General features: G+C 33.9%; 1 protein-coding gene across 5 annotated transcripts; it reads right to left on the bottom strand.

Annotated features, from left to right (window-relative positions):
- Nucleotides 1-550: 550 nt before the first annotated feature.
- LOC125076944 (stathmin-4) lies at nt 551-27,460 on the bottom strand. Of its 5 annotated transcripts, XM_047688687.1 has the most exons (9): nt 9,768-9,937; nt 6,085-6,162; nt 5,149-5,315; nt 4,322-4,536; nt 4,052-4,169; nt 3,419-3,559; nt 2,172-2,312; nt 1,921-2,011; nt 551-1,880 (listed from the first exon to the last, which is right to left on the bottom strand). In XM_047688687.1, exons 1-8 carry the CDS (start codon nt 9,841-9,843, stop codon nt 1,940-1,942), a joined length of 1,008 nt encoding a protein of 335 aa, XP_047544643.1. In that variant the 5' UTR covers nt 9,844-9,937; the 3' UTR covers nt 551-1,880; nt 1,921-1,939. The 5 variants fall into 5 exon arrangements, with proteins under 5 accessions (XP_047544643.1, XP_047544647.1, XP_047544642.1 ...); XM_047688691.1 differs by lacking the exon at nt 2,172-2,312 and having other exon boundaries at nt 9,768-9,948; XM_047688686.1 differs by having other exon boundaries at nt 551-2,011; nt 9,768-9,935.

The following is a 27,460-nucleotide window of genomic DNA, read 5'->3' as shown; positions in this document are numbered from 1 at the left end:
CATCATCTCCTAATATTATATACAATTATCATCATATCTTCGACGATAAAATAGACTGACGTTATTAAATGAATGGAAAAAATATAGTATAAAAATTGAAAATTACTTTATATACCTTCCTCACTCGTCTCACAAGCCCCGCGTACCGTTCGACGTTACATTGTGCTATCGGGCGTCGACACATCACTAGAGCGAACATCACAGAAGCAGTTCGTGTCCCAGACGTCGCGGCGCCTCTCCCGCTACGTTAAAAAAATATAAAACGCGCCGCGCGCCGCGCGCAGCTCACGCGTTACGCGTTACGCCTTACGCGTTACGAGTCACGCGTTACGTAACATTAGTGATATCGTCCATGAGCCGACATGAACGTTGAGGCACTTCCGCTATCGATTAACTATTGATTTTATTGTGCTCGTTTTGAGATCATAAGAATTATTATGTACTTAAATTTACGTGGACTAGATCTTTAAGCGTCGCAGTTTACGAGCACTACTAACTTCAATTTCCTACAGTTCGAATAGTTCATCATTCGATAAAGATAAAAATTTTGATATATAATTCAGATCATTCGTAACCAATCCCTGATTGTTTTTGGGACACTTTAGGTGTTATAAGGAGCACTATAACGTTCCATACTATTTCGGTATCTGTATACGCGCATGGAAAAAAAGATCTTCGTATAACCCCTATTGAACGGGTCCCGATACGTTGCAGATATACTCTAGAGAGCGTAGGAGTCGCTGGCGTGTTTTAACGTGCCTGGTGCGTTCATAGTATGGACCGGTAGTGTCACCGAAACGTTTAGTGCTAATAAACTGCTTAATATCCGGGCAAAGCATCCACCGACTTATACAACATCGACTAAACCACAAACGCGACCCGCGACGACGTACACACCTCACCTACCAATATACATACAGAAATTAATACATAAAATATATGATAAAAGACAGTCTATAGCGCGATGGTGATTCATGATAATATGAAAAAACTTAAATTTAGATTATACTTTCCTAAAATACTGTTGCGTTATGTTAAACATTAAAAATAATGATATTAGTCTATAACTAACGATTAAAGATTAATTCCATTTCATTTCGTTCTTCCCTCCGTCGTAGAAAAATACATATCAAACAGGGTTCCGACGCAAATGCTTTACTTTTGAATTTCCGCTCGGTAATCGGAACCCACTGAATCGGCTCCCGTTTATCTCTTTGTAATTCGAAATTCAGATTAGAAATAAATCAAGCACAAGAGAATCCCGAAATTCGAATCACAAACAGTTAGATATACTACAAACCTGATATTTATTTTTTTCTAATCGTAGGCCATGATAAGTGATAGATAAAGCGATATTGCCCATTATTTTAGGTGAAAATAATATTAAAATTAACAAAGTCTTATTTTAGAACATCCTAAGCATGATCGAGGGAGATATTCGGTGTCACATCCCACCGCGACGTGACACTGACAGGTGAGTTACTCTTACTCTCGAGTCAATTATTTTATCATAACAACGCCGATGCAATCGCTCCGCTGAATATTAACTCATTCTATGGTAAGCCGGCCGAACCCTCATTACGCAGATTATATATATAAAAAAATGAACATTTTCGCAGCGACATAAACTCTCACTCGCATCGCCCGTAGCGAGCGACCGGGAACGGCGACGTCACGGCGCTAGGCGTCGTGTGATGGGAAGAGAATAGCGAAACGATCGAGTGACGTCACACTATGTCGAAGCCCTGACTGCGCTCGCGCAAAATAAAACACTACGCGCTTCGATCGAGATCAACGTCTACGCATGACGCCGGCGCGATGGCGTGTCGGCGATGTGGCGTGTCGGCGATGTGGCGTGTCGGCGTGTCGGCGTGTCGGCGTGTCGGCGAGTCGGCGATGTGGCGTGTCGGCGTGTCGGCGGAGTGGCGGCGCGGCGTGCCTAGCCGGAGGTGGGCGCCTCGCTCTCCGCGCGCGCGCTCTTGTTCTGCCGCACCAGCTCCGCGCGTCGCTCCTGCGGACCAACCGGACGGTACTCGGTAAACAACTAAATTCATTTCTTGTTATTTTTGTATTTACCGATCGAATGAAAGCTAGTGACCGACGGGCCTTGTATTACTATTCTGTGTCGTAGTACGTAGCTACGTACAGTCGACGTGACAATTGTGACGAACCTCTTTTTTAACAAAGTCGAGTTTCTTCTGAATTTCCTTTTCCCGGTTCTGTTCGGCGGTGGTGAGTTTGACCTCGATGTCTTTGGTGATTTCCTCCATTTTGGTCGTGATAACCGACCGCACCTCCGCGAGCTTATTATTCTGTATGATGGATGGTTTGTAAAATGATAAAAAAATAAAAATAACGATGAATCAAAGAAAAAGGTAACATTTAATGATTAAATAATAATTTATGCAACTCACAGACATAACTATAATAGGTATTGAAATATATAGGTATTGAATACAATACATAGGTATTGAAATATACATCTCAAAAGCGTTTATTAATGTTTGTACATATTATGTATATTAATCAAAAGTTTGTAAAATAACTTATATCCAATTCAATTCAGATTACTTAAGTTTAAGCAGAGTTACACCTATGAGTTTATTTGATGGTAAATAATTTAAAAAAAAAGTTCACAGTATGTGTGAAAACTGAGAATAAAAAACTAAATATTAAAAAACACGAAAAATTTAAATTACCTGCTGCACCTTTCCATGCCGTTCTACTACATTAAGCCGGCGAAGTTATTGTTCGTGCCCTTCATGCATAGACATGAGGTGTGTACTTAGGAAGAGGGCCGTGAGAGAGGTCAAGTTGAGAATACAAAGAGCTGTTATGTTTTTTCAGCCGTTTAGTGCACGAGCTAGTTTAAAACCTTAGGCTATTTTAGCTACAGGGGAAAATTTGTATGCTCACATATTGAAACATTGTATACATATATTTATGAATTTTCTACAAAGTCTGCAGGGGTGGGAAAAATGGATCAAACGCAAATTTCGATTTTTGAAAAATAGATTTGCCTAGTCAGACATACATTTGTCGAATTAGAAAGAATATATGTATATTCAGAAGCGTTGATACATTTTTTTCATTGTCATTCGCCTGTATGATAATTAGACTATAGCTCGAGGCCGAATGATTTTTCATCAAAATCCGCACCAAGTCTTTTGAGCATATGTATTTCAACATGGCTAGTAGTTTCCGAAAAAGCTACACCTGGACTCTTATTTCATAAGAAAAACTTTGTAAAATGCAGGAAATGTTGATCTTAAATTTTGGGTTTTTGACGGAATCTATCGTCAAGAACGGCCCTCTTGTGTCTACCAATGATAAATGTTCAACTGATACTTACTCTTATCGAAGCATTAAGTCTTACACACCGACCACCAAAATATATTCGACACGGGGCTATACTCACGTAGTTGCGCAACTTCTCCCGCTGCTCCGCCTCGATCTGCAGACGGCGGTCGGCGGCCTGCTGCAGCTTGTCCTGGATGGCGCTCTCCAGCTGTTGGAAGCGTTCCTGGTTGCCCGCGCGGACCTTGCGGACTTGCTCCTCCTGCGTACATTCAAGCATTTAGTGGAAGAAGACGCTGACAAACCTTGAGACTAATATGTATTCGTAAAACTGAAACTATTTACCACATAACTGAGTAGAGTAGTAATCAATAATTATACAGCCAAAGACTCACAATACCCTGTTTTAGACGGAGAGGTGAGCCAATGTAACTACAGGATATCATATATCTTGAATAGCTTTAGTTTTCAATATTGCCAGTAATTTTATTAATATACCTAACATTAATTCAGAGACATTTCTTTTTTATCGTTTTAATATAGGGCATAAATTATTTCGTCAATGTCAAGTACCATGGAGATTAAAAGGAACGGGCCAATTTCAATGATAATTTTCGATCAAGAAATTAATTTTACGAATTGTTCGCGATTTCGTAAAACGTATTTTTTTAATAATTTTACGTATGATTTTGCCGCACAAGGATAAATGACGTTATATTATAAATCTGAACTATAATTGTCGTTGGTAACTCACATGTTCACGCAGACGTTCCAGCATCTTTTTGATGTTCTCGTCGCGCTTGTCGGCGGCTGTGTTCATCTTATCCTCAATCGCCTTGTATACTTCGGCAGTTTGCTGTTCCAATGTCAATCTAGGGAATTTTTTTAAAAATGGCAATTTAATAACAACTATATTTGAAGCGATGTATAATGTATCTAGTCGTAAAGGCAATTCTTCGATATTAATAGGTGGCAATATGTATATAGACGGAATCTGCTGGCTAGATGAAATAGTTTTGAGTACCTTGTCTTTTCTACGCCTTCAAGATGATCCTTAAGACGTGCGCGCAATTCATTGATGTACGCCTCACGTTTCTCTTCATGGGAGTCCATTTTGGCGTCAAGTGCTTCCTTTGTGGCTACGATAAAGTTATTCGTCTGTTCGCTACGGATGCGTGAAGCCTCCTCAATTTTGGCCATCTTCTGAGCGATCGCGGCCATCTTGCTAGCCTCCAAACTCTGTAAATTTTTCTCGATACTTTATGTTGGACATTGTGTTGGAACATTAAAATGTATCCAAAACCGATCACAAATTGGAAAGGTTTCGCCATTAAACATAATGTTAGAATGTAACTTTTTTATGTCCCAAAATCCCTTTGTAGCCTCAAAGTAGGCGTATTATTTTTATGACCGGTCTGGCTCCATCTTTTATGATTCGAGCGGATGCTTATATGAGAAACCTATAAGCACAAGCGAAAGTTACGAGATGGATCCAGTACTTATTGATTCCAGGTAATACGTGTCCTCGTTAACCTTCAATACTTTCGATCAATCAATCACGAGTCTTCTATTTACAGAATTTACTCAATTCATATAGCTAATGTTTTTTAATTAATTTTATGTTTATTACTTTTTATTTAATCACGTATATATTAGCAAACATCGAAGTTACTGCAAGTTAATTTAGTCTTGAGAATAGGGGTAATGGTATTAATGATACTTGTATCCTAAGAGTAAGCATGTGGTCGGATTTCGACAAACAGCTACCCTAATTCAGACCCCGCAAAGTAATAGAAAGAGATAAAACGTAAACGTATTATTTTTAAGTAAGTTTATATCGTGGGAACTTACACGTCTCCTCTCTTCTGCAGCTTTGAGTTTCTCTTGAATTTCTTCAACAGAGGGAGTCTTTTCAGGTGAGTCAGCACGACGAGGAACTGGCACGCCCACTGGCTCTGCCAAGATCACTTCATACGCCAATCCTCCCTTTGACATTTCTTGGCAACGGATTTCAGTGGCTGTTGAAAAATCAAATTCTTGTATCATTCCGGAGAAAAACATTTTTTTGAATGTAAAAAAAAGTAACACAAAATGATGTCTGTTTAAAGGTAAAATAAAATTGTTTAATTGGAAGAAATAAGTGTAATTTATTATCTATTGTAATTTAGGTCTGATATCATACTCTATAAATCGTTTTATTAACGCGCGTTGACAATGTCATTAATTCGGACATCTCCATTTGTTCCTACCGCCTTTACATAAATACACACAAAGTCCATTTTGCTCTGCAAATGTTTGTATAAACATAGCATGATGCATTAAATTATGATTACAGAGCAATTAACACCCCAGCGGCGGGCGGGGACATTACAAAAGCCATTTAATTAAGCCTCGGTCCACATTACGGATTGGAATTTTAAAAACGTTTGGTATCCGGAGACCCTCCCGTTGAAATTAATGCTATTTTCAAGGTCGGCACGCTTACTTCGTAGGAATGAGCAAAGAATCCGTCTTTGTTATTTTATAATAAGAGGGGAAGTTGGGGTGAACCGCCCCCGTCGAGTGAGTCATGGCAATATTGCACTGGTATATGTATACTTTTATATGAAAGCGTACGTGAGTAATTATACCCAGGAATTGTATTGCTTTCACATACTCAACTGTATGATGAACTAGCGCATTCTCATTTGAAAAATGCTGAAATAAAACATTTGAAAGCGTTGTTAAAAAAAGTAAAACAAAAGAAAAAAAAACTTAATTACGGAATTCCCTACTACGCTAACTTACTGATGAATTTGACTTTCTTCGGTTGCTTAGTCCGTGGTTTTCCGACGGGTTTCTTGACGGGCGCTGACCGCCGATGCGCTAAACAATAGAATTCAATAAGAAGTGTCCGAGCCGGCAATGCCGCACGCTCTCTCGATGATATAAACACCCACTTGCCAAAAATATCCATCAATGGATTTTGTATCGTTTCAAAAATAAATTGTATATTTAAAATCCTTTTTTTATTCAACTTTTATCTGTATTACGTTTCGTCCGTTGTATCAGAACACAATAGCGGCTAGAGTGTGGAATAAACAAAAGGCAGGAACAAAAAACGAGGTCGCAGAGCATCTTTCCGCAATTTACTAGAAATGGGTGACTTTCTACTTTTAACGTCAGAAAACTCATTATTATAGATGTATTTTGTTTTATATTTAACTTAAACGATATGCGTTTATGCGTTTTGCAAATTATATGGTATGACTGTAACATTATCAAATACCGATGAAAACCGATACGACCCTGAGAACATTGAATTACAGAATAGAGACCAAATTTTCCCCTCCAGCGAGTACAATCGAATATCCATTACAGTCAATTCGGTCAGCTAATGTTTATTCGGAGAGCACCCGAACCCTAGTTAATGAAAGGCAATCGATTGTCGCGTGACAACGTAAATCGATTTCGTCGCAATATTGTGATACTAGTACTAGACTTAGCGATAAAGCTAAATATAGGTAAAGGCAATATCTCTAAAATTATAAATATTATTTATTTATTATATATTACGACCAGTAATTTATAAAGATGTCAAGCGATATATTAAATGCGACGGCAAGACAGCGAAATGAGAAACAGACAGTACGTGAGAGGAATGAGGGATATTTCATCACCAAGTCCGGATAAGCTCTCGCTGGTAAGGTGCGGTACGAAAAAGGTAAAATTGACTTAAATGTTTTATTTTATTAATATAAATAGATCATTTACTGTATCACGGTAATATTACCGTTTATAAATTTTCATTTCGAACATAAATGTATTTTTGTTTTATGGTTTACGAGACATAAATTATCGGAAGATCCTTAAATATTGACAAGTCAATACCTACAGATAATTTATTAAACGAAAATGTTAAAACCAATTTATAATTGAAGATCATTTTGTAAAAAAAAAAAAACAAGGTAAACTTTAAGCTGAATGAGGTATGGTCAATGAGACTAGAGATAGACAAATATAGTATTGAGATTGAGAATTTGAAGTGACTTCGACAAATCGAAAAACTCTATACGTGTCAATTCAATGTTTTCACGGAAACACTGCAGTTGAAAATCTTACGTCATACAGGCCACGACCTCACTAATGCGGACTGATGCTGCCATATTGCGGTTTTTCCCAAAAGGAACTACTAATCCTAGATTACGTAACCGATCGCAAATTATTGTTACACGTTAAAGAAAATATTTGAACACCTAAATCATACAATGAAAAAAAAGACGAGGGAATCGAACATAAATATTTAAAGCAGTAGTTACAGCGAAAAGGGCGAGCAGCCCCTTTGGCGCCACACGACACGACATGAAAACTGATAATATATTTAAACCAGGCTTTAAAACTCGCGAGGGTGAAACGGAAAGCGAATTTACAGCCTTTGGGAATACGAATGTTTCAACAAGATGCCTTCAAAGGGGCGAGAGTGTAATTACATATACAGGTACGTATGAGCTGAAAGCCCGGTGGCTTTAAGTATATTCTTAAAATTATTAAACCAGATGTTAGTTTTGTTTTAAATACCATTTAGATACATGGTAATAAAAAATATCTTATATTTGCAAAATGTAATAATTTCATACATATGTTTATAAAACGTATATCTAAAATAAATGTCTTTTCAAACATAGCTAATCTTGGTTTATTATCATAATGTCAAAACCAACTTCTCCTTAATTCTTATCAATACGGGAGAGACTTCGATAGCTAGAAGTTCGTGTGTCACGCAAACTGTTAGACCGCAATGCATCATTTTGACATCAAGTTACATCAGTTTAAGCATCTGATAAATGTTACCTTCCATTATTTGCATAACTAACTAAGTACTATTCTTTGATGTACAAATTTCAAACACTACATAAGATGTATTGTCTTCTGCAAATGTTCATTATCATAGCTTTGCTTCTTTTGACCCAGAAATCAGGACTTAAGAATATCATGTCCGGGTTTTTAGGTCGAGTGTATCTTAACTAGGCTCGACACAATTTCATGAAGACAAAATAAAAAAAAAAATTCAATGAATTATGAAGTTATTTGAATAAAAACTAATTTCTACGTTGAGTTGGAACACGTTAAGTGCGAACATTCAGTAAACCATGTCCATTTTTGGTAACTCTATGCCCTGAACAATCATAATCGCTGTCAGAGTATACGATCTGTAAACTCATGTCACATTAGCTGAATATCAGAGGGGTGCCAAACTTGTTGAGCCAATTAAACTCGGCTCTAATAATCCCACCCTAAACAATTATGTCATCTTCAACCCCTAATGCCTCTTCACAAAAGGGTACATTAGTTATTTGTGTACAGACATACTAACCTTTTATGCAAATGTTAATCACCTAATGTTGTCGTTGATTGGAGGTATGTCAATAATGTTAAATGTAATAAAAAATCCAAAGGGATTTGTAGCTAGTATAAAATGTAGAAATAACACATATTATATGACGGTGAAATATACACCGAGTTTAAGAAAATAACATATTTTTGTGACAAGTGAAAGTTTAAGGGTCCGAAATGATGAAATTCAATTAAAAGCGAGAGAAATATAGAACACTAATTATAAACAGTCAAAAGATGCAACTCAATTTGTTGAAGAAAATTTAATTATAATAGTTAAATATCAAAAAGATCTGAATATTCGTTTTAATATATTTATAATATTAAAGAAAATATAGCTACGATCCTACAGAGGACTTCTGTAATCCGTATACTCAAAATGGTGGACGCATGTGGTTATAGCGTTCAGTACAAAATGGTTGACATTATGCAGTAATGTTTAATCAATATGTCTAGCGATGTCGATATGTAGACACAGACTATCTGCAACAAAAATTGTGAATATTCAGACAAATCTATCAATTAATTCATTGACCACACGTAAAATTGCGAAGTTATAAATGCAAGTAAAACTGATTATTTTTATGGGTGGTCTACTTTTTTGACGAAATTTATTTGCTTTACCAAACAATGTCTATGATGCGATTTTATTTATACAATACAAGCCAACCGGCGAACTCATTTAAATACGAAAATACCCACATATTGATGTTTACACCGGCCGGTTTCTTATTCAATGAATTTGCTCGTAGATAAAATGATCGTAATCAAATGATACTTCACATATTGATAACCTTATTTAATTTCAAATTAAAACTGGCCTTTACATTTGGAAGTATGCTCGTCATGCTCAGTTTTACGTCATGTCTTCGTTTTTTAATAAAATAAAATATTAAGCAAAAAATCTTAACGTTTTTTGTTACCTTTCCATCTTAGTTTTCTCTTAACTTACTTGGTTATCCCGTGATTCGACATAGAGTAAAAATAATACAAGCAAGTGGGCGTTTCACCTTCGTAGTGAGCATGCCGGCAAAGCCGGTAAAAATAATTTAAAAATCTTCAGTGAAACCAGTGATTTCTTCCTTATATATTCCAACCTGCAGGTAAAACTGGTGCTCGGCATGAGTGGCAAAAGCACTGCATCACCGAATCTCGAACAAGTCCTATCAGCATGGTGGTAGCTTCGAATTGACTATCTATCTAACTTGTGACGGAGTCGCGTCGCGGCGCGAGCGAACTGCGCGACTCTCGTCCGGAAACTGAGCTACGCTGGGGGGAGGGTACTGGTCGATAGCTGTACCCCTCGCCCCGTATCCCCGTCCTGCGGACCCACCCCGTAGACACCCCTACCACGCTACCGGCCCTAGCTTGATAACCCCACAAAAGAAAATAAGTTTATCAAATGAAAAATAAAGTTGTCTTGAGATGCTGAAAACTTAGTCTTCGAGATAAATCCAGATTAAAAAGAAAATGTATACATTGTTACGAGATATCATGAATAGAAACAAATATTATCTAACACAAAGCATTTGGATCGATAGATGTTACACAATTTTTACCTATTGCAAGTGTAGTTATAGAATCACCTGGATGAAAAGCCTAATTAGAAAAATATGATCGCACTTAGTAGGTAAAGGGCTTAAGGTCGGGTAAGACAAACTAATTTAAGAGCCACCCAGACTCATGCTGGTCTCGGTGGGCTTCTCAGCCATAAAAACTCGGAGCTGTCGAGGGGCGGGCGGGTGTTCGCGTAGAGCGAGCAAGGGGGCACCATGCGGCGGTTCCGCCGCCGTCTCGGCGCCGCCACCCGCAGCCAATTAACAGCCGGCAACGCAACGTTGAATTTGTTTCGCCACTCGAATTGCTTCCGATTGATTTCCCGATCTTAAAATCCATGAAGACCAAAACTCCTAACACCTCACTAAGTATTGTTAAAACTCAAAGCTTGAGAGCTACGAAACCTAATATTCCTGATACCTTAATCAATGATTAATTAAGCCAATAGGCGTTTAAAAAGAAGAACATTTTGTATTTTGCTTTGCTTTCGAAAACAAGAGTTAAATTCTGTAGTACTGCGGCTGCAAGCAATGACGATGTCGTAACCTCGTGCACCGGTAACACTGGCGACCGTGACGCGGCGATCGATTCCGGGCAACAACCCCGAGACCGCGTCCCCCTGCGGTAATAACTGGGAATTCCAGGAGTGAACAGCACTTAAGTCATGAATACGTACAGGAACCAATGTGGAAATACCACAAGTGGTGTCCGACATCCATCCTCATAAAGATAATACAAAACATCTAACTTGATTTTTAATTATATAATATTGGATTTGATTGGAGAAATTAGGTACAAAATTTGGATCATAAAGAAATTTAAGTTTAGCATAATATGTATTTACTATTTCAAATTCAATATATTAACTTGATAAGATTTTAGTATTTTGAATATTCCGTTTTATTAAGCCGCGAGGAAAGTATGGCGCCCAACGTGGGACACCCAGAAAAAATTGTATGGTATGCCGCTTTTATCTACTCTGTTTGTATATATGTATTTGTAACTATCATCATACTTCATTTCATAAAAAAAAAACCTTGAATATATAAATTAAAATATAAAATGATCACTCAAAAAATTTGGTTAGCAAATAAACGCAGGTGCATAAATCGATGATACCATATATTTAGGTTAATAAATATGCCTATTGGTTTAATTAAATAGCTTTTATTCTTTTTCGCACGGCAACAAGTTGAGTCACGTGCACGTTGGATTTGGCAAAGAATATTAAGAAGCAGCGGCGCGCGTCCGCCTGCGACAGCGTATCGATTTGCCTTGTTTCAGGCATTTTCAGGTTTTGTACTAACGTAACAATTTGACCTCTAGACATTACTGGATGACTGTCAAAGTGGAACTAAATATATTTATATAAATATAGAATAAATATTTATAAGAAGGAATTAAAATTTCTACCCTTGGCAATTGAATTGTTTAACTCTTTTATTTAATAATAGTAAAAGTGTTAAACAATTCACTACAAGTTACGGCTATAATCATTCCCAACTATTTATTTTTATAATATATAAATTTAGATATATGTGAGCATAAACGTGTAGATGGACAATAATTAATGATTGATTGATGATAACAAAACAAAAAATTCAATTACATACATAAAAATAATAAATACGTTAGGACATTCATATTTTTCAAAAATAGGTATGTATTTGGCTCGACCAGATTATACAGAAATTAAATTCCAAGAGCTTAATTATAGAATAGTTGTCACTATACTTTTATGCGATGCGATTTTAGAACGTATTTTGAAAGTTATACAATGTAAAGTCGCCGGTACGATAATACAAATTGGAAGAACCCCATACGCACAGTCCATGCCAACTTTTCAGTAGTTGTTAATTTATCACAATGATTCACATGTTGTGGAAATCGTTACGCCCTTTTTTTTCTTTTTTGCGGAAAAGGTTCAGCTTCCAAAAGCAATTACTGAGTTAGAGCTTTGGCGACGCTCTACGACTATGACGTCTAGACTGCGCGTAACATAAATGAAACATAGAAATTTCCCTATTTCATTGAAGCCTCTTGAGATTTGAGGGTTATTTCACAGATGTTGTTATATCTGACAGACAGAACAGTACATTAAATAATATTAAACTTATTAAGTCATAATTGACTATTTTAAAGGAGGTTATAGAAATCTTCGTATACTACAAAAAAAACTGTTGTGTTAAAAAATGAAAATTAAGTATAACATTCAACTAAAATAAATTTTCTACTAACGGGAAACGCCCACAATGTTGATTACATTGCAAATGCTTAAGCAAGTCAATATGTAATGCAGTATATTACAAGGCTAGACGAACAAGAAACCTTCTGTCATAGAGAAGATTTGCGAACTTGGGGTAAAATATCTTATATTAATAAAGTATAAGGAATTCTGTCGAAATAGGAAGTTTGAAAATTGCGTCATAGATAAGTTAAGATAAAATGTTATATCGTGATTTGGATACGCAATTTAAATGGTAGAGATGAGTATCTACTGAATTTCTTGCCGTTTCATATCGGTAGAAGATACATTCTGAAACACTAGAGGCTATACGTTTATTAAGACAAGGCTGGCTTACTTTAGCATGACTATGATGAAAGGGAAAGGAAGACCAATAGAAAGAAGGATGGATTGTGTGAAAGATGTTTTGGATGAAATGGGTGTGAGTGTGGAGGAATGGAAGATGTACTGTGTCGACTCCAAATGAATGAAGAAAAGGTGACCGTAATTTTTCGTAGGTGGCTTTGGTGGTACTTTGATGTTTTTCTTACAACGCGATACGTACATGTCTGTGACATTTTGCAATTCCGAATTCAATCGGCGATTTAGTTTCACCGTTACTAATACAAGTATTATTTTTTACATTTGGAAGAATATTTTCAACTATGTTCAGTTCATGTTTGTAATAAAGCACTTTTATACATCTGCAGAATTTTGATTAGTTTTATGTATCACTCTGTAATAGACTTTGTATTAGAAATGAGAATGATGAATAATAAAACATGATGTGAAATTAGCAAATTAATATAATATAATAAAAATGTTTTATGCATAAAACATTTTTTAAACGAAATAATATGCAAATGTATATCTTGTGGAGCATCACAGCTGACAGCGGATGGTCTTGCCGTGCGGATGAGTTTTATGTAAAATATCTTCGCAATATTTAGGCCAAAGTTGATGAACCATTTGTAGAACATATTGAAAATATATGTAACAAAATGAAAAACTCAATTTTATGTACTCGGAATATTTTCATCAATTACATAATTATAATAAAAATTAAAACGATATAGTTATCTGTTTGTCCGAATGGAACACAACGTATTTCAACTGCAAACAAATAACTTGATAAGGCAATTTCTTAAGAGTATCCATTACAGAGGATGACAAGATTAAACGATATGGAACTCACAATGGCAACAAGTTTCCACATCTCATCTGTCACTTCCACATAATTTAGCCTTCATTCGCTATACGTTAAATAAAACATTTATTAAGCTCTTTCTAGTTGATTCTTATAATTTGTCTTTTATTATTTCATAAAGTTTTAGTAATAATTTACTGTTTTAGAAGCTTTTAAAAAATGAGGAGGTTATATTCTGAACCATATATTAATATGGGTTTATTGTTCTTTTTCAGAATATATTTAAATATATATATGACAGTGGTCACTACCCATATACATCGGTTAATGTAAGTAATAATTAGCATATGTTATATCTCTTGTGCCTATACCTACATTAACAGCGGCTCAACCATCATTCAGAACCAGAACACAGCAATACTAGGAATTGCGATTTGGCGATAGAATACCTGATAATTACGCGACGTCGGATTTGCATAAAGCCCTACCACCAAGTACAATGTACAAATTTATTGTAATTATAAATCATAATTATCGAATAATATGCCTAGTAAAAAAGAATACCTAATATTACGTATATAATAAGTTTGAATATATACATACGTAGCAAATCAACTATTGAAATAATAAATACATATAAAGCATTTTAATCATTAATAATTGTTTGCCATGATAAAAATAAAAGTTCGTCGTTCGTAGTTGTCAAACAAAAATACAGCAAATTCTTTATAATCAGCGCCCTTCCTAACGTGATTGATGGCGATGTTAGCAAATAGACACAGACATGCCACAAATACAAAGATATCGAATAATAAATACATATATATAATATTTATACGCTGGAATAGCCTAGCTACGTCATAATCTATTATACTTTCATTTAAAACAATCATAACTTATTTATTAAGAAAATAACATTCTTAATGCTTTAGCTAACTCATCTTTGTATATGTATATAAATATATAAGTATCATTTAAGGTCTTACTGCTTTTTTTTAATATCAATTAATTTGCAATCTTTATTATCTATTTTATTAGCCTCACGCAATTTGAAACCTATCTAAATTGCAGTCGACCTTAGTTTCGGGACAGTAGGTAGTATTATAAAACAAAAGCTTTACCAGTGATCATAAAAAAACATACATATCGTTTTTATTGAGGGATTATTTTGAATTATAAAACAATTCGAAAAGTTTTCACATCTATGAGATATAACTTTGATATTATTAGCGATATATAGGGGTCGGTTTGGGGGTGATATTATAATGGTCCCAGCTTTGTGGAACATCTTCATTTCCTTCCCATGTCTCATTCGCTTTACGATTCACTTCACCGAGTTTGATTGATCTCCATCAAATAATGACTACGACAAAATTTGGCTGGGATTTTATTTTCGTAAAGCTTGTACATTTGACTTCGTTATCATGACCTTCCGACTATCACTTGAGAAGTTGATATGGTATGATAAAATGAGCCCTTATATTTTACTTAGGTTACATGATCATTATACGTATCGAGTTTGAATAAAAATGTAACAATCGCTTTTAAAGATCTGCCAGTGAACATTATTAAAAAAATACCTATATAATATATTATAATATAACGTTGCTATGCAATACTATGAAATAATTATTTTCTGTAAGCTTGTAATTAGTGCTATGTGTAATTGCTTGTACCTACCTATATATGTAGTGTCATAGTGTTTTGTATTATAATAAAGGATAACATATAATAGTATTTTTTTCCGTAATATTGTGTTAAAATCGATTCGGAGCATGAAACTGATACACCTTTTGAAGATACATCTTCAAAAATCGTATTAAGATGTTACGAGCGTAGTAATCTCGTTCATCTCAACATTTCACTGCATAGTATAACCATACTCGGAGATCAAGTGAAGGACTTGTCATGCTATAAAGGGGCTCGAGGCTCGGAAAGCCGTCGAGAGTGACACACGCACGGACGGATCGATCAAGGCCAGACGCCTACGTTTGCGCGAGTGTCTGCCTCGCCATGTGTTCTTACATTTCCAACTTTCTAGCTAACAAAGAAATTTGAATATTTAAGTTGTTATATTAATATCACATTTTTATATTCATGAATATTTCAAGGCCTGACTACCATTAAATGAGGATGGTTTTATTACCAATATGGGACACAAAAGGGATTTGTTTTTAAACATTAATGTATTCCATATAAAACACAGTTATGTTTACGCCTCTATAATATGCTATAGTATGCTTTTCTTGCAATAAATATTACAAAAATATATACATAAATAAGGCTATGGATGACGTACAAAAGCGGTCTTATCGCTAAAATTCGATCTCTTCCACACAACTTTTGGGCATAAGACTCCATGTAGTAGCAGCGGTTTAAAAGTATACACAACGACAATATCAAGAAAATATTGAATAAATTAGATAATCTATACTAATTTTATAAATAGGAAAGAAACCCTCTCTGTCTGTCTGTCGCTCTTTTACGGGCAAACCTCTGAATCGAATTTAATGGTATTTGATAAGAAGCAAAATGTTCGCTTACTTTTTAAGCAACTACATAGTATAATATACTTATATTATGTGTAGGTCCTTGAGCAAAAATAATAAAAATACATATACGCACATAAATATATATTATCTATATTATATATGTGTATGTACACACAAACAATGTAGCGTTATATATAGTAAAATTAAATGTAATAACCATTATCAATTGTATGAATCGTGACATTTTGTTTTTTGGATTGTCAATTTATAAATTATAACATCGTTTTTAAATGTAAATTATTACAAAAGCGAAATTTCCGCGTTTAATCCGATGCGAATGTAAATCGATGAGTAAGACCACTATTTCAAGGATAGAACAAGTAAATAAAGGAGTAGTTTGTATTCCTTTGTTAAAACTTTTAATGAATTATTTAGAACGAGTCGGGTTAACGACCAGTTTTATTTAAAATACGCTTACTCACTCGACACATTTTCAGTTAACAAAAAGTTTTCAACGTATAACTGTTTATACGATGCGTACAACTCGGAACAATCGAAATACATGACAAATATTTACCAAATACTATTTAACCCTCATCTATTAACACATTTTTAGTGTCGAACCGATCTCTCCTTTTGAGGTGAAAATTCACAATGCTGGTGGCTTCACAGTAGGAAGATATTTCAGCCGACAAATGCAGACTTCCTAACGACATTTTCCTTTACCACGGCACGACATAAATTATAAACACTCATTAATCACATGAAAACCAATGACTTCAACAATCTCCGGTTAAGATTGACGTATCCTAACCACTGGACGACTGGGTTATATCGGATTACTGTTAAGAATATGCCATGCTCACTCACGTCTAGAGTTATTAAGCCACTATATTAATAATGCACTTACTTGTTACAGAATTGACATTATCGTTTTCTGATAAAAATATGAAAGTGGATGAATCATTACTTATTTTGATAACTGGAAGACTTGCACCGCCTGGACACGGCATATTGCCAATATAGCCCGCCTCAGGTTACAATATCAATGGACGTGTCGGTTTGCATGCTAGCCTTAAATAGATATCGTCATATAAATTGGATCACAGCCGACATTGAGAAGCCAAAAACCGCAACGTCGGGTCAACCGGCGAGTGTAACATAATAGCGGAAGCCCTATGGACTACGGGGAAAAGCGACATTTGCAAATGATAGATCTCTTGGTAATGCTATCAAAACTTTTCACTTCGAACATTCTTTTGCTTATGTTGAATAAACCCTAATGAAAGAACTCCTTTCGTTTATAATAGATAAATTATAATTTGGACTGACAATGGACATTGACGCTATAAGAAATGTTAACCATTCCATCGTTTGGAACCATCCATACTTGGAAACTCAGAAGTTATATCCCATATGCTATAGGCACACTACAAAATTGGCTCACTAACCTTTCAAACCGGAACAGAACAATACTATGTAATGGCCAGACAGGCTTACACAATACCCTACCACCGAGTGAATGAATAGCTGTTATATTCTCTCCAAACTTGTAGCTAAAGTCGCGTTCAGCCATGTGCTTAGGTCCCGTTGAACATCCTGTGTGGTGTTTCTATATAAGCGTATACTTGAAATTTGCAATATCCCGTTTGAGAATTGCAAATTAGATGAAAGACGTTTATCTCACGTTACCAAGCTCTCAAGAAAGATGGATGTAGAGCCCCTATACATACATAAAACTTATAATGGTCATTGTAAATTAATATAGAACAGGTTAGTATTTTAACAAATATAATTAAACAAATACAATCCATACTTTAGAACTTTGTTTACACCACGTATACCTAAATGTCAATAGAATCCATTTCATTCCTTTTTTTACCAACATTATTTTATTACGAACTAGTTGTTGCCCGCGGCTTTGCTCGCATTTTAGGAGTTAGCCGTCAATTGTAATCCATAAAAACTTGCCTATTTCTTTACTTGAATTTCAGACCTGCTTCACACCAAAGTTCATTTCATCAAATTCGGTTCGGTGGTTTTTGGCCGTGAAAGAGCAACAGACGGTAGGACAGATAGACAGACAAGAGTTCGCATTTATAATATTAGTATTTTATTTTTTTACGTGAACACATTTAGAACACCCCAGGTATTAATTAATAATTTCCATTAAAAACTATAACAAAATTAATACTTTTGAATTGGTAAAACAGACTGTAATTTTTGAATTACAAGTAATTTTCCTTTCTTGTAACCTTCTAAGAATCTCAGATAAGTATCTTTCGAGTAATACTTAAAACAGATGGCGTATTATCTAAGGCGTTGAACGTCGTCTGTCGTGATCCCCACATTTGTTTCTTATATTCTTAAAATACTTACTTGCAGATATTGCTTTATTTTGGCTCCGATTCTTATCCTGCGACTAACGTTATTTGTTAGCAATTTATTATTTACTTCGAACATTAGGTTAAACCATTTCTAGATTACTCCCTAGATGATGTACAATTTATAGCAGTTATTATCATTGTTATTTTGACTATTTGGAATGTTATTAATCTTAGTTAAGTATAATAGTGAATAGTGGGTTTATCGTCTACGAAACTTACTTAGTACGAGCCTTTCTCTGGTAGATTATAACAGTTCACTAATAAATCATAACAATTTATAAAGGTAAAAGGTGAAAGGTAAATTCAATTAAACAACATGATTTAACCGCATAATATTGGTAACACCATAACACAACAAAAGCGGCGTGTCTTGACAAATGCTCTAGCTATTTATCTCGGTAACAAATTGCTTGTACCATCGAGTTTGCAATTACCGTTAGCTGACACAGCTATTACACAAAATACAAATTAAACTTCGTTCACGTTTTCACGTTTGTATAAAGGTATGAAAATTAAGATATATTTTATTTAAATACCCTCTTATGATCACTTGAATTGTTATGCTACAGAATTAAATTGAATGGTAAAGCAACCAAACGGAATAAATAAAGATTCTACCGAGAAATTAGACAATGTAGAAATAAAAAATACGTTACGCTTTTTATCATGCTTATGTATTGGTTTGAATACCATGATATATTACTTGAGTAACTATTAATATGACTTAGCAAATACAATAAGAAATGGAGCTAGGAATTCTTTTATTCCTTGGAATATTTGTGATTACCGACAAAGTTTTTGTCCACGCTTGGGTAACTAAGAATCTTACATATTATCTAAATATGTATACATTTTAGAAGCACTTTTGCTTACTATTCATTTCGTGTAAAAATGTTCTAATGTATGTAATTTATTCATTCTGAAAGTGTTAAATAATAATTAAGTCTTGTTTTCCTAAAAATTATTGAAGCAAAATACGATAGTACCGATTCCGTACTACCTAGTTTTTTAATAAATTAAATGTTTCGTCAGATATCATTACAAAACTTCGTTAAGGAAATACAACAGATTATATTTATGAATATTGAGATGTAAAGGACAAGTTCCAGCCTATTTTATCATTCTCGTCTGATAAAGTTTAACATTTTGTTACTTTGCCAAATATTCTTGGTCTGATTAAATTCTTTACAGCTCCGCGCCGAATTAACATTTCCTTTTAGGGTGAATAAAGAATTAAAACTGAACTAACCCGATTAATATTTCAGGATTTCACCAATTCCCTTGCTTTCAGATGACGACGGCACTTCCATTTGAGACAAATTTAATTTAATTGCACTGTTTTCTTCATGATCATTCTGTCTTTATGAATACATATTTTTTTTTTTTAATTTACAAATATACATTTTTTATATAACTGGGCTTTTCTACGAGAGTCGCTTATTTATAATCTTTATTATGAAAAGATCTATTGTAAGAGAAAAAAACGCAGTGAAATGAAGTGTGGCTCTTTGAACGTGACTAATGAGGGTGGCAGACAATGATGATTCTCGCAAAAAGTATATCCAGACGGCCCTTTGTCTGTGCCCTAGTCTACGGCCCTTCAGCATTGTTTTTATTGCGGAAATATAGTGTGTCGTGGACAGGTTTTAAGTCTCTATACAGGGACCAGATTGAGTAGTGTCTGAGTAAACTCTTCACGTTACAGTTTCTTATTTAAAATTTTGGTTTCATAATCCATTCTAATATAAATATTTAATCGAGCAGTCTCAATCGAACGTCGAATTTCTTACAATAATAATTTGCAACACGGAATAAAATTCACTATAAACTATTTTTTTATGCAGTTTGAATTGTGAAATTCTGAACAAGCAAAACTGTGTGGAAAGTTAGTATATTAGAAATATATTTAACATAGATAACTACAAACAACAGTGTAGTAAACCGAATAAGATAACCTTTGACACAATATGGGAAGATAAGAAGTTCTGCCTCCGCATATTCTAAAGGATGAACCGTTAACGGAACAAGGAGTCCTGTGAGATATTAATAATAACATTAACCATAGTTTATCACGAATAGAAATGCCGAAGAAATCAATGGATTATTTTACAATATTTCTATACAACTTATTTATAATTATATATTTTGACAAAGTTATTAAATTTTGAACGTTTTAATAAAACAAATATATTTATTGCGGTTTCGTTTTCGTCATCAATATTGCAAATAATTGTATCAATCCAGAGGGAGATACCGCTCTCTTTAATCTCGTATCCCTCTTAGAAAATAAGACGTAATCAAATTACAATGATACTAGGGGGACATACATTGGATACGAAACTTTCGTCCCCACGCGATTATTAGCTTCAGATGTGACGTCTTGTTTGTTAGGGAAATTACAGTTCAGTGTTGCGTTGCAATAACACGACTTTTGTGGTAATCAAGGATTATTTATTTCGAAAATGAGATAGCTAAGGCTGAACGTGAACCGCACAGGCGGATAAATATGTGAGCGCAGGATTAAAGATTATAATTTAAAATATATTTCTACAACTTTCATCGTGCATGGGCGTTAGAATAAAAAATATTTTTTTAGGTCATATTTATTCTAACAACTTAAAAACAGAACTGTATTTCATGAAGAAAAGCAATTCAAACAATGAATACAGTATCAGTAACAAATACTAGCTAATTAAAAATCATTTCCCTATTCATATAAGTTCCTCGAACTAATTACATTTAATTACGAGTTAACACAATCTAGACAAAGTTTTAGACAAAGCAAACACTTGTGAGATGAGTCAGAATCTCCATATCGTCGTGGAGCAAGGCCATCGTCCGTATTGCAATTATAGGCGAACATGTGTTCAACTTAACCACATCGCGGTAAACCGTTGAACGGAACAAGCCGATGCAAGTTTGATGACCCGAGATAGTACAGCGCTTACTTACCCGACGTCGATTTTCAGTCATTAATGTGCCTTTAAAATATTTATTGGAAAGAGATCTTTATCTTTCGAATGTAACTCATTCAAAATAGCTTAATACCAAATGAGATACTCCTAGTAGAGTACTATTAGTTAAAACAATAGTGCCTATATTTCTAATGATTTGTTAAGTCGATAAAAATATTCTCTTAATTTGATCTTGTTTGGAAAATAAAAAAAAAATCTCATGATTTTAATAGTAAACGTGTTTAATACAGCTCCAAACAATAAAGCCTAAATGTAAAAACGTAATAATATATATAAATTAATAATATATATAAATTTTCTATTTGTTTAATAATTTAATTTATAATTTTGTATCTTACATAACTGATTTAATGTTTATAATTATTCTTGATAATTGCTTATTGATTTCATAATTTATCTTATAGACAAGCTCAGATTATTTTAATTTTGTTAATTATATAAATTATCCTTTAAATTAAAATAAAATTGTAATTATGTAATATCCTCCTTTTTTTCTTGTTGCTCTAATAATGTATATTATTTATGAGTGGAAACTTGATTGGCTTGTGATTTAATTTGTATTTGTTAATATTAAGACTTATTGTACTGTTTGTTTCCCAAATAAAATAAAATAAAAAAATAAAATAAAAAGTAAGTGCAAGAATGCTAAAACTTGAGTTGAATGTTGCCTCGATTTGGTAAGGAATTCCCTTTCAACTTATTTGCAGATTGGGTACATCGGAGCATTGGGTAAATATGCAAGTGTGGGCGCCGGATTGCCGCCCACGTCTTGCCTTTCTGGTACTCGCCAGACAAGCTTTCCTTGCGTACGAGATCCAGTCAGCGCTGCACAAAAACTTGTCGGAAATGACAGAACAATTACTATCTTACGGTGAAGCAATTAGGACTATAATGGAGAGCGAATATCAATTATACAAAGTAAAAAGTTGTAGAAAGGTGTGTAGGAAGATATGACCAATTGTATTCCTATTTCTTATGAACGAGATATACATACAGCTAATTATAAAATGATTGACATTTTAGTAGTCTAAAGTTGACTCAATCTGTATAATTTTAGTAACGGTGTCGTTTCTGATCAACGTTACTTATATACTTTTTATAACGATTACTTTTTAGTCTTCTAGGAAAAAATATCGTGACTGAATCATCGCAAATTAGGACAAACTTTCGAACTAGAAACTACTATCAAAATGAAATATCAGAACGAATTCATTCCAATCACAAATTTTATTTAACTATAATATTTAAAGCAAAATTTAATTAATTAAACGGATACTACCATAGATAAAATTTGATGACTTATTTTTAAGAAATCGTGTAGACTTATTTCACTAAACACTGCAGCGTGACTTAAATGTTACTTTAACGCAGCAATGACGCTTCTTTATCGATTCAATTACGCTTGGAAAGCTTTGCAAAAACTCATTATTACTAGAACTATAACTCAATACGAAGTCTAACTGGTATATTTTGACATTATTTAATCTTTTTTAGAAGCAATTGTGGACAAATACAGTTTATATTTATTAAAAACTCAACTTTGCGTTGAAGTTCATAATTTAACACAGCAAATGAGCAACTCAGCTATATTTGAAAAACATCTATAGTTTATTGGTTTTAATAACAAGATAATTTGAAAAACATATCTCTTAACCTAGATATTCCTGGGTCATATCCAACTTTAGACGCTACAGTGAATCAGGCATTAGCGTTAAATACAGCCCCGTCTTAATTTCCGCTCATTTGGTAAAATAATGCTTTTGTACCCGGATCGAAATGGACAATGGTCAATATTTGCTTTCACTGGAGCGAGCGTATCGTGGATAACCTGCATTGTGATGGTAATGAGCGTCTCGAATAAGGGTAGGGTCGGTAACGGTGCCCCGTAGGAGTTTTACAAACGCCGAATGATCTCCGGTTTGTATGCGACCCAACGTCCAATATTACGTAATTGTCACAACTCAATTACCTCAAACCTTTGGAAGTATTTTGCAGATAAGCTAAACAATTTCTACTAAGTTATCTCAATTTAACACTTACGAACTCATTTTTTATAACATAGCTTTTGTACGGGCAAAATAATTTCATACCGTCGAACTATAAATTCTCGCGGATATTTTTCACTAAATAGAATTGTGCGATTAACAAATGAACGAAGTTACGCTTCAAACGACCCCATTAAACACCGAGAGAATTGAATTTGCTCCGTTCGATTGTATTTTCATTTACCTCATCACCCCAAGGGGTACTCTTGGAAGAAACGCTATCAATATTTTATGGCTACAATGTACTCGGTATTTTTTCTAATGAAAACAACTCAAATGAGTCATAACTTACATTGATGATTTATGAAGATAATAAAATACGCAAAAGGAATATATAAACGTAAAATTATATTTGGTAGTCTAGCGCAAAAATCTTGAAAAGTATATTATATATATATAATTATATATTATCATTTTATCGTAATTAAACAAAGATCAATAAGCTCACGCCTCCTTTAATGATTCTAAGTGATTATAAAATTATTGTAAGTTGACGAAACATGTAGATCACCCCGAGTTTTTTTTTAATAGGTACTAAGGAAAACATGAAATAGGTTTTTATGGCATAGGTCTCCTAATGTTAACCAACCTTCAAATCTGTACACATCAATACTAAGTATTGATTCTAGGAGGTACAATATATGATGAGTGGGTGGTACCTACCCGGATAGCATCCACAAAGCCCTACCAAGTATTTTCAATATTAAAAGGTAAAAATATAGGACAGCATAAAAAATAAATATAAGGTACATAAATTATTAAAGAAAAATAACAATGATCGGTGCAGCTACATTTGGGGTCAAACTATAGCAGAGAACCAACCATAGACAAAGATTTCATGCAAACCAGTTAAGCCGTTTAAGAGAGAAATAACAAAAACCCAAACGCCAGTATTTTATACATAAAGATGTAAAATATTTCTTCCAAGGATATCGTTTTATCTAAGTTCATTGTTTACATTTAGTCACTTCAGTGCGTCCTATAAACTGAGAGCGAATGCAAATAGCCGTGACGATTAAATCGCATTAAAAGCGTCGCGTCTAAAGCTTAAACTAAAAAAACTATATCGGATTCCCTTTGCTTCATTACTCATTGCGTCTTAATAACAAGTGAACATTTTACAGGTAACTCTTTTATTTTTCTTATCGATGAAATGAATGATTTGACTTGATCTCAATGAATAAAAATGGTTTTTTTTTTCTATGTTTGTCCTCTATACGATCCTAAGCTATTTTTCAGATCATAATGATACTTGGGTGGTGTTCTGCGTACGCCAACAGAAGCCTCAACAAAAAGAAGAAATTGTCGTTTAATATTTCTCCTTCAATATTGTTTTACGTTTACCTTTATTTAACCGTGCGAGGCTGGATGGGTCTTGTTAAAATAAATGCTATATTATGTTAAACGAAATTAAATAATTACGCATTAACAGTTCAAAGTCAATGTTAGAATTTATCATGCGAGAAAATGATCCATTCAATTTCCGGCTCATTCATACTATGCATTATAAACAATGCCACTCCCCTTTTTCCCATTTTCCAGATTGTTGATTCTTAACGAGATAGAAAATTACGACAAAATATGATTTTTTAAAACGGTATTTGTTCCTTCGCCCATAAACAAGCAGAAATTACTAGAAGGTAGGTAGGTTAATAATAGTTGTTCAATGTTAATCAATTTGTACCAGATTTTAAGATTTTGCATTAATAAGACGTTTGTTAGTTCAGCAAGGAAATGTCAGAAACAAGCAGACGTTTCGTTTCCCTATAACGATTTTTAACTTCAAATATAGAACATTGGCGTAGGCGCGGAAGAGATGCGCGTGAGTCACTAACGGACAACTTTTGTGACCAACGGTCGCTTTGTCTGTAATCACAGTTGGTTAAATTAAGTGGCCAATAAAAAATATTTGTTTTTTTTTTATTTTATGACTGCGAATCCTAAAAAATTTAATGAACTTTTAGAGTAGATTATATTACAGAACATGTGATAATTATTATTTGATAATATAAAACAGCTGTGAGCCTGTTACAATACGTTTTTTAGTAAAAGAATTTAACTTGACTTGAAACTTTGTTTTCTTAGTTTGTTCTTCGTGTAACATAACTAACTAATAAATAACTAACTACATAACTCTGCATACTTAGATAAGGAGCCACCCCATATTAAATGACGTCGTAAATTTTAATACAGACTCGACTAAAGTTAAGCGCCTCAACAACATGTATGGTGACGGAAAACGAACACCACCGGTAGTTTTCTTAGGGAGTAAGGACACTCCTTTGAAATGAAGGCTGGCCGTGAGACCGCCGTTTTCTTGTATTGTAATAAAAAATACTGCGCTGACACCTTATAAATAGAATAAGATATAAATAAATGGGATCAAGTTTGTTCTAAATGTATGTAGGTAATTCGATGTATTAATTTAAAATACAAGGTGAAATAATTCGATATCTAATTGAATGTATTACAAACATGAGTAAGCTAAAATAATGTTAGTGACGCACGAGGATCATCTATTATCACATTTGAGTAAAATTTCTCCGACAGGTGTTAGGAATTATAAAAAGTAGTAAAATTGTCTTCGTCTAAATCTGATAGTCTTTGATTAGGTTATATTCGAGTATATTTATTTGACAGTACACCATAAGTCCATGTTAAAGTACTATCCCGTAGGAATCTCCAGTAATAACCAGTATAAAGTGCAAATTGTAAATAAACAAGACTAAGAAATCAACAGTATTAATTATACCCAACGTACTTATCAACCTTTTATTAACTGCTAATCTTTTAGTAAAAGGCAGTTAAGTATAACGGACACGTTCTCTAGATAATTATCTTTTAAATTCATTTTAAGGTATGACACAACTAAAAACGTAGACGGGCTAAAAGAAGAGTTAAAACTTGTTTCACCGCCGCAACCGTCGGAACAAATAAAGTAATAAGACAAATATTCGTTAAATTTTGTAAAAATTTACCTAAAACGATGTTGTTTTTTAAATTTCGTCATTTTGTGTTCGGAATAATATTTATCACGTGAAGCGATATAGTTACATGAAAGGAGAAATATAAAATAGGCATACTCAGATCAAAGTTGAAGAGACTCCGCGAGCTATTCACGTATTAATAATAAATCCTCGTTGTCATTGTTTGACTGAAAATAGAACAGCGTATGGGTACTGCACTGAGATTATAGTGTAATGAAAATGCACCGGGTTTAAACAAATATCCCTTAGGATGTAGGAATAAACATGTAACACGAAGTTACTGGGCTGCGCAGGAGTAACGTGAAATACGTAAATAGATTCGACGGTTAAAAAATTAAGAATATTTTTTTTAATGAAAATAAAAAAGTGTGTGTTGATTTTACTATAAGTTGACCAATTTGAAACATCGCGATAATATTTAAAATAACAGTTTTGTTATTTTATTTATTAGTTATATATTTAATACATTGCATTGATATTTGTTTTCAGTAACGTTTGAAATAATATATTAAAAAAAAACACTTTAACGTTGGTAATATTTAAATAATCACAATAAATAATATTTAATAATTCGTTTTAAATTGTCGGTTACATATGTAAAAACTTTTATTGTTTTTAAGAATGAGAGGTATATATTAAAAAATTTAGATATTTTCTCGTAAGAAGCCATTTTATGTAGTAAATAAAAATATTGTATAAATTTATATTAAGTATAGAAAAAAACATATTTCAAAAATATTTACTCACATTTAGTTTCAACTTCCATTGTTTTTGTGAAAGAGTTTCTTCAAACAAAGAAAAGCAAATTGCAGGAGTCTGTAAGATCGCGTCCGCTTAATACAAATGCTCAGCAAATTGTATAAAGTTTTTGACCCGCGCCTGCTTTTTAACTTTGTAATGTGCACCGTTGAAACAGTTACGAATTGAATTTGAACTGAAGAAAGGCAGGATGTGAAGTATTGAAAAACCTTGGTCG

The sequence above is a fragment of the Vanessa atalanta genome, chromosome 3 (genome assembly GCF_905147765.1).
Source record: "Vanessa atalanta chromosome 3, ilVanAtal1.2, whole genome shotgun sequence".
Lineage (NCBI taxonomy): Eukaryota > Metazoa > Arthropoda > Insecta > Lepidoptera > Nymphalidae > Vanessa > Vanessa atalanta.
The sequence above is the reverse complement of the archived record's forward strand: the minus strand, read 5'-3'. Positions and strand labels throughout refer to the sequence as shown.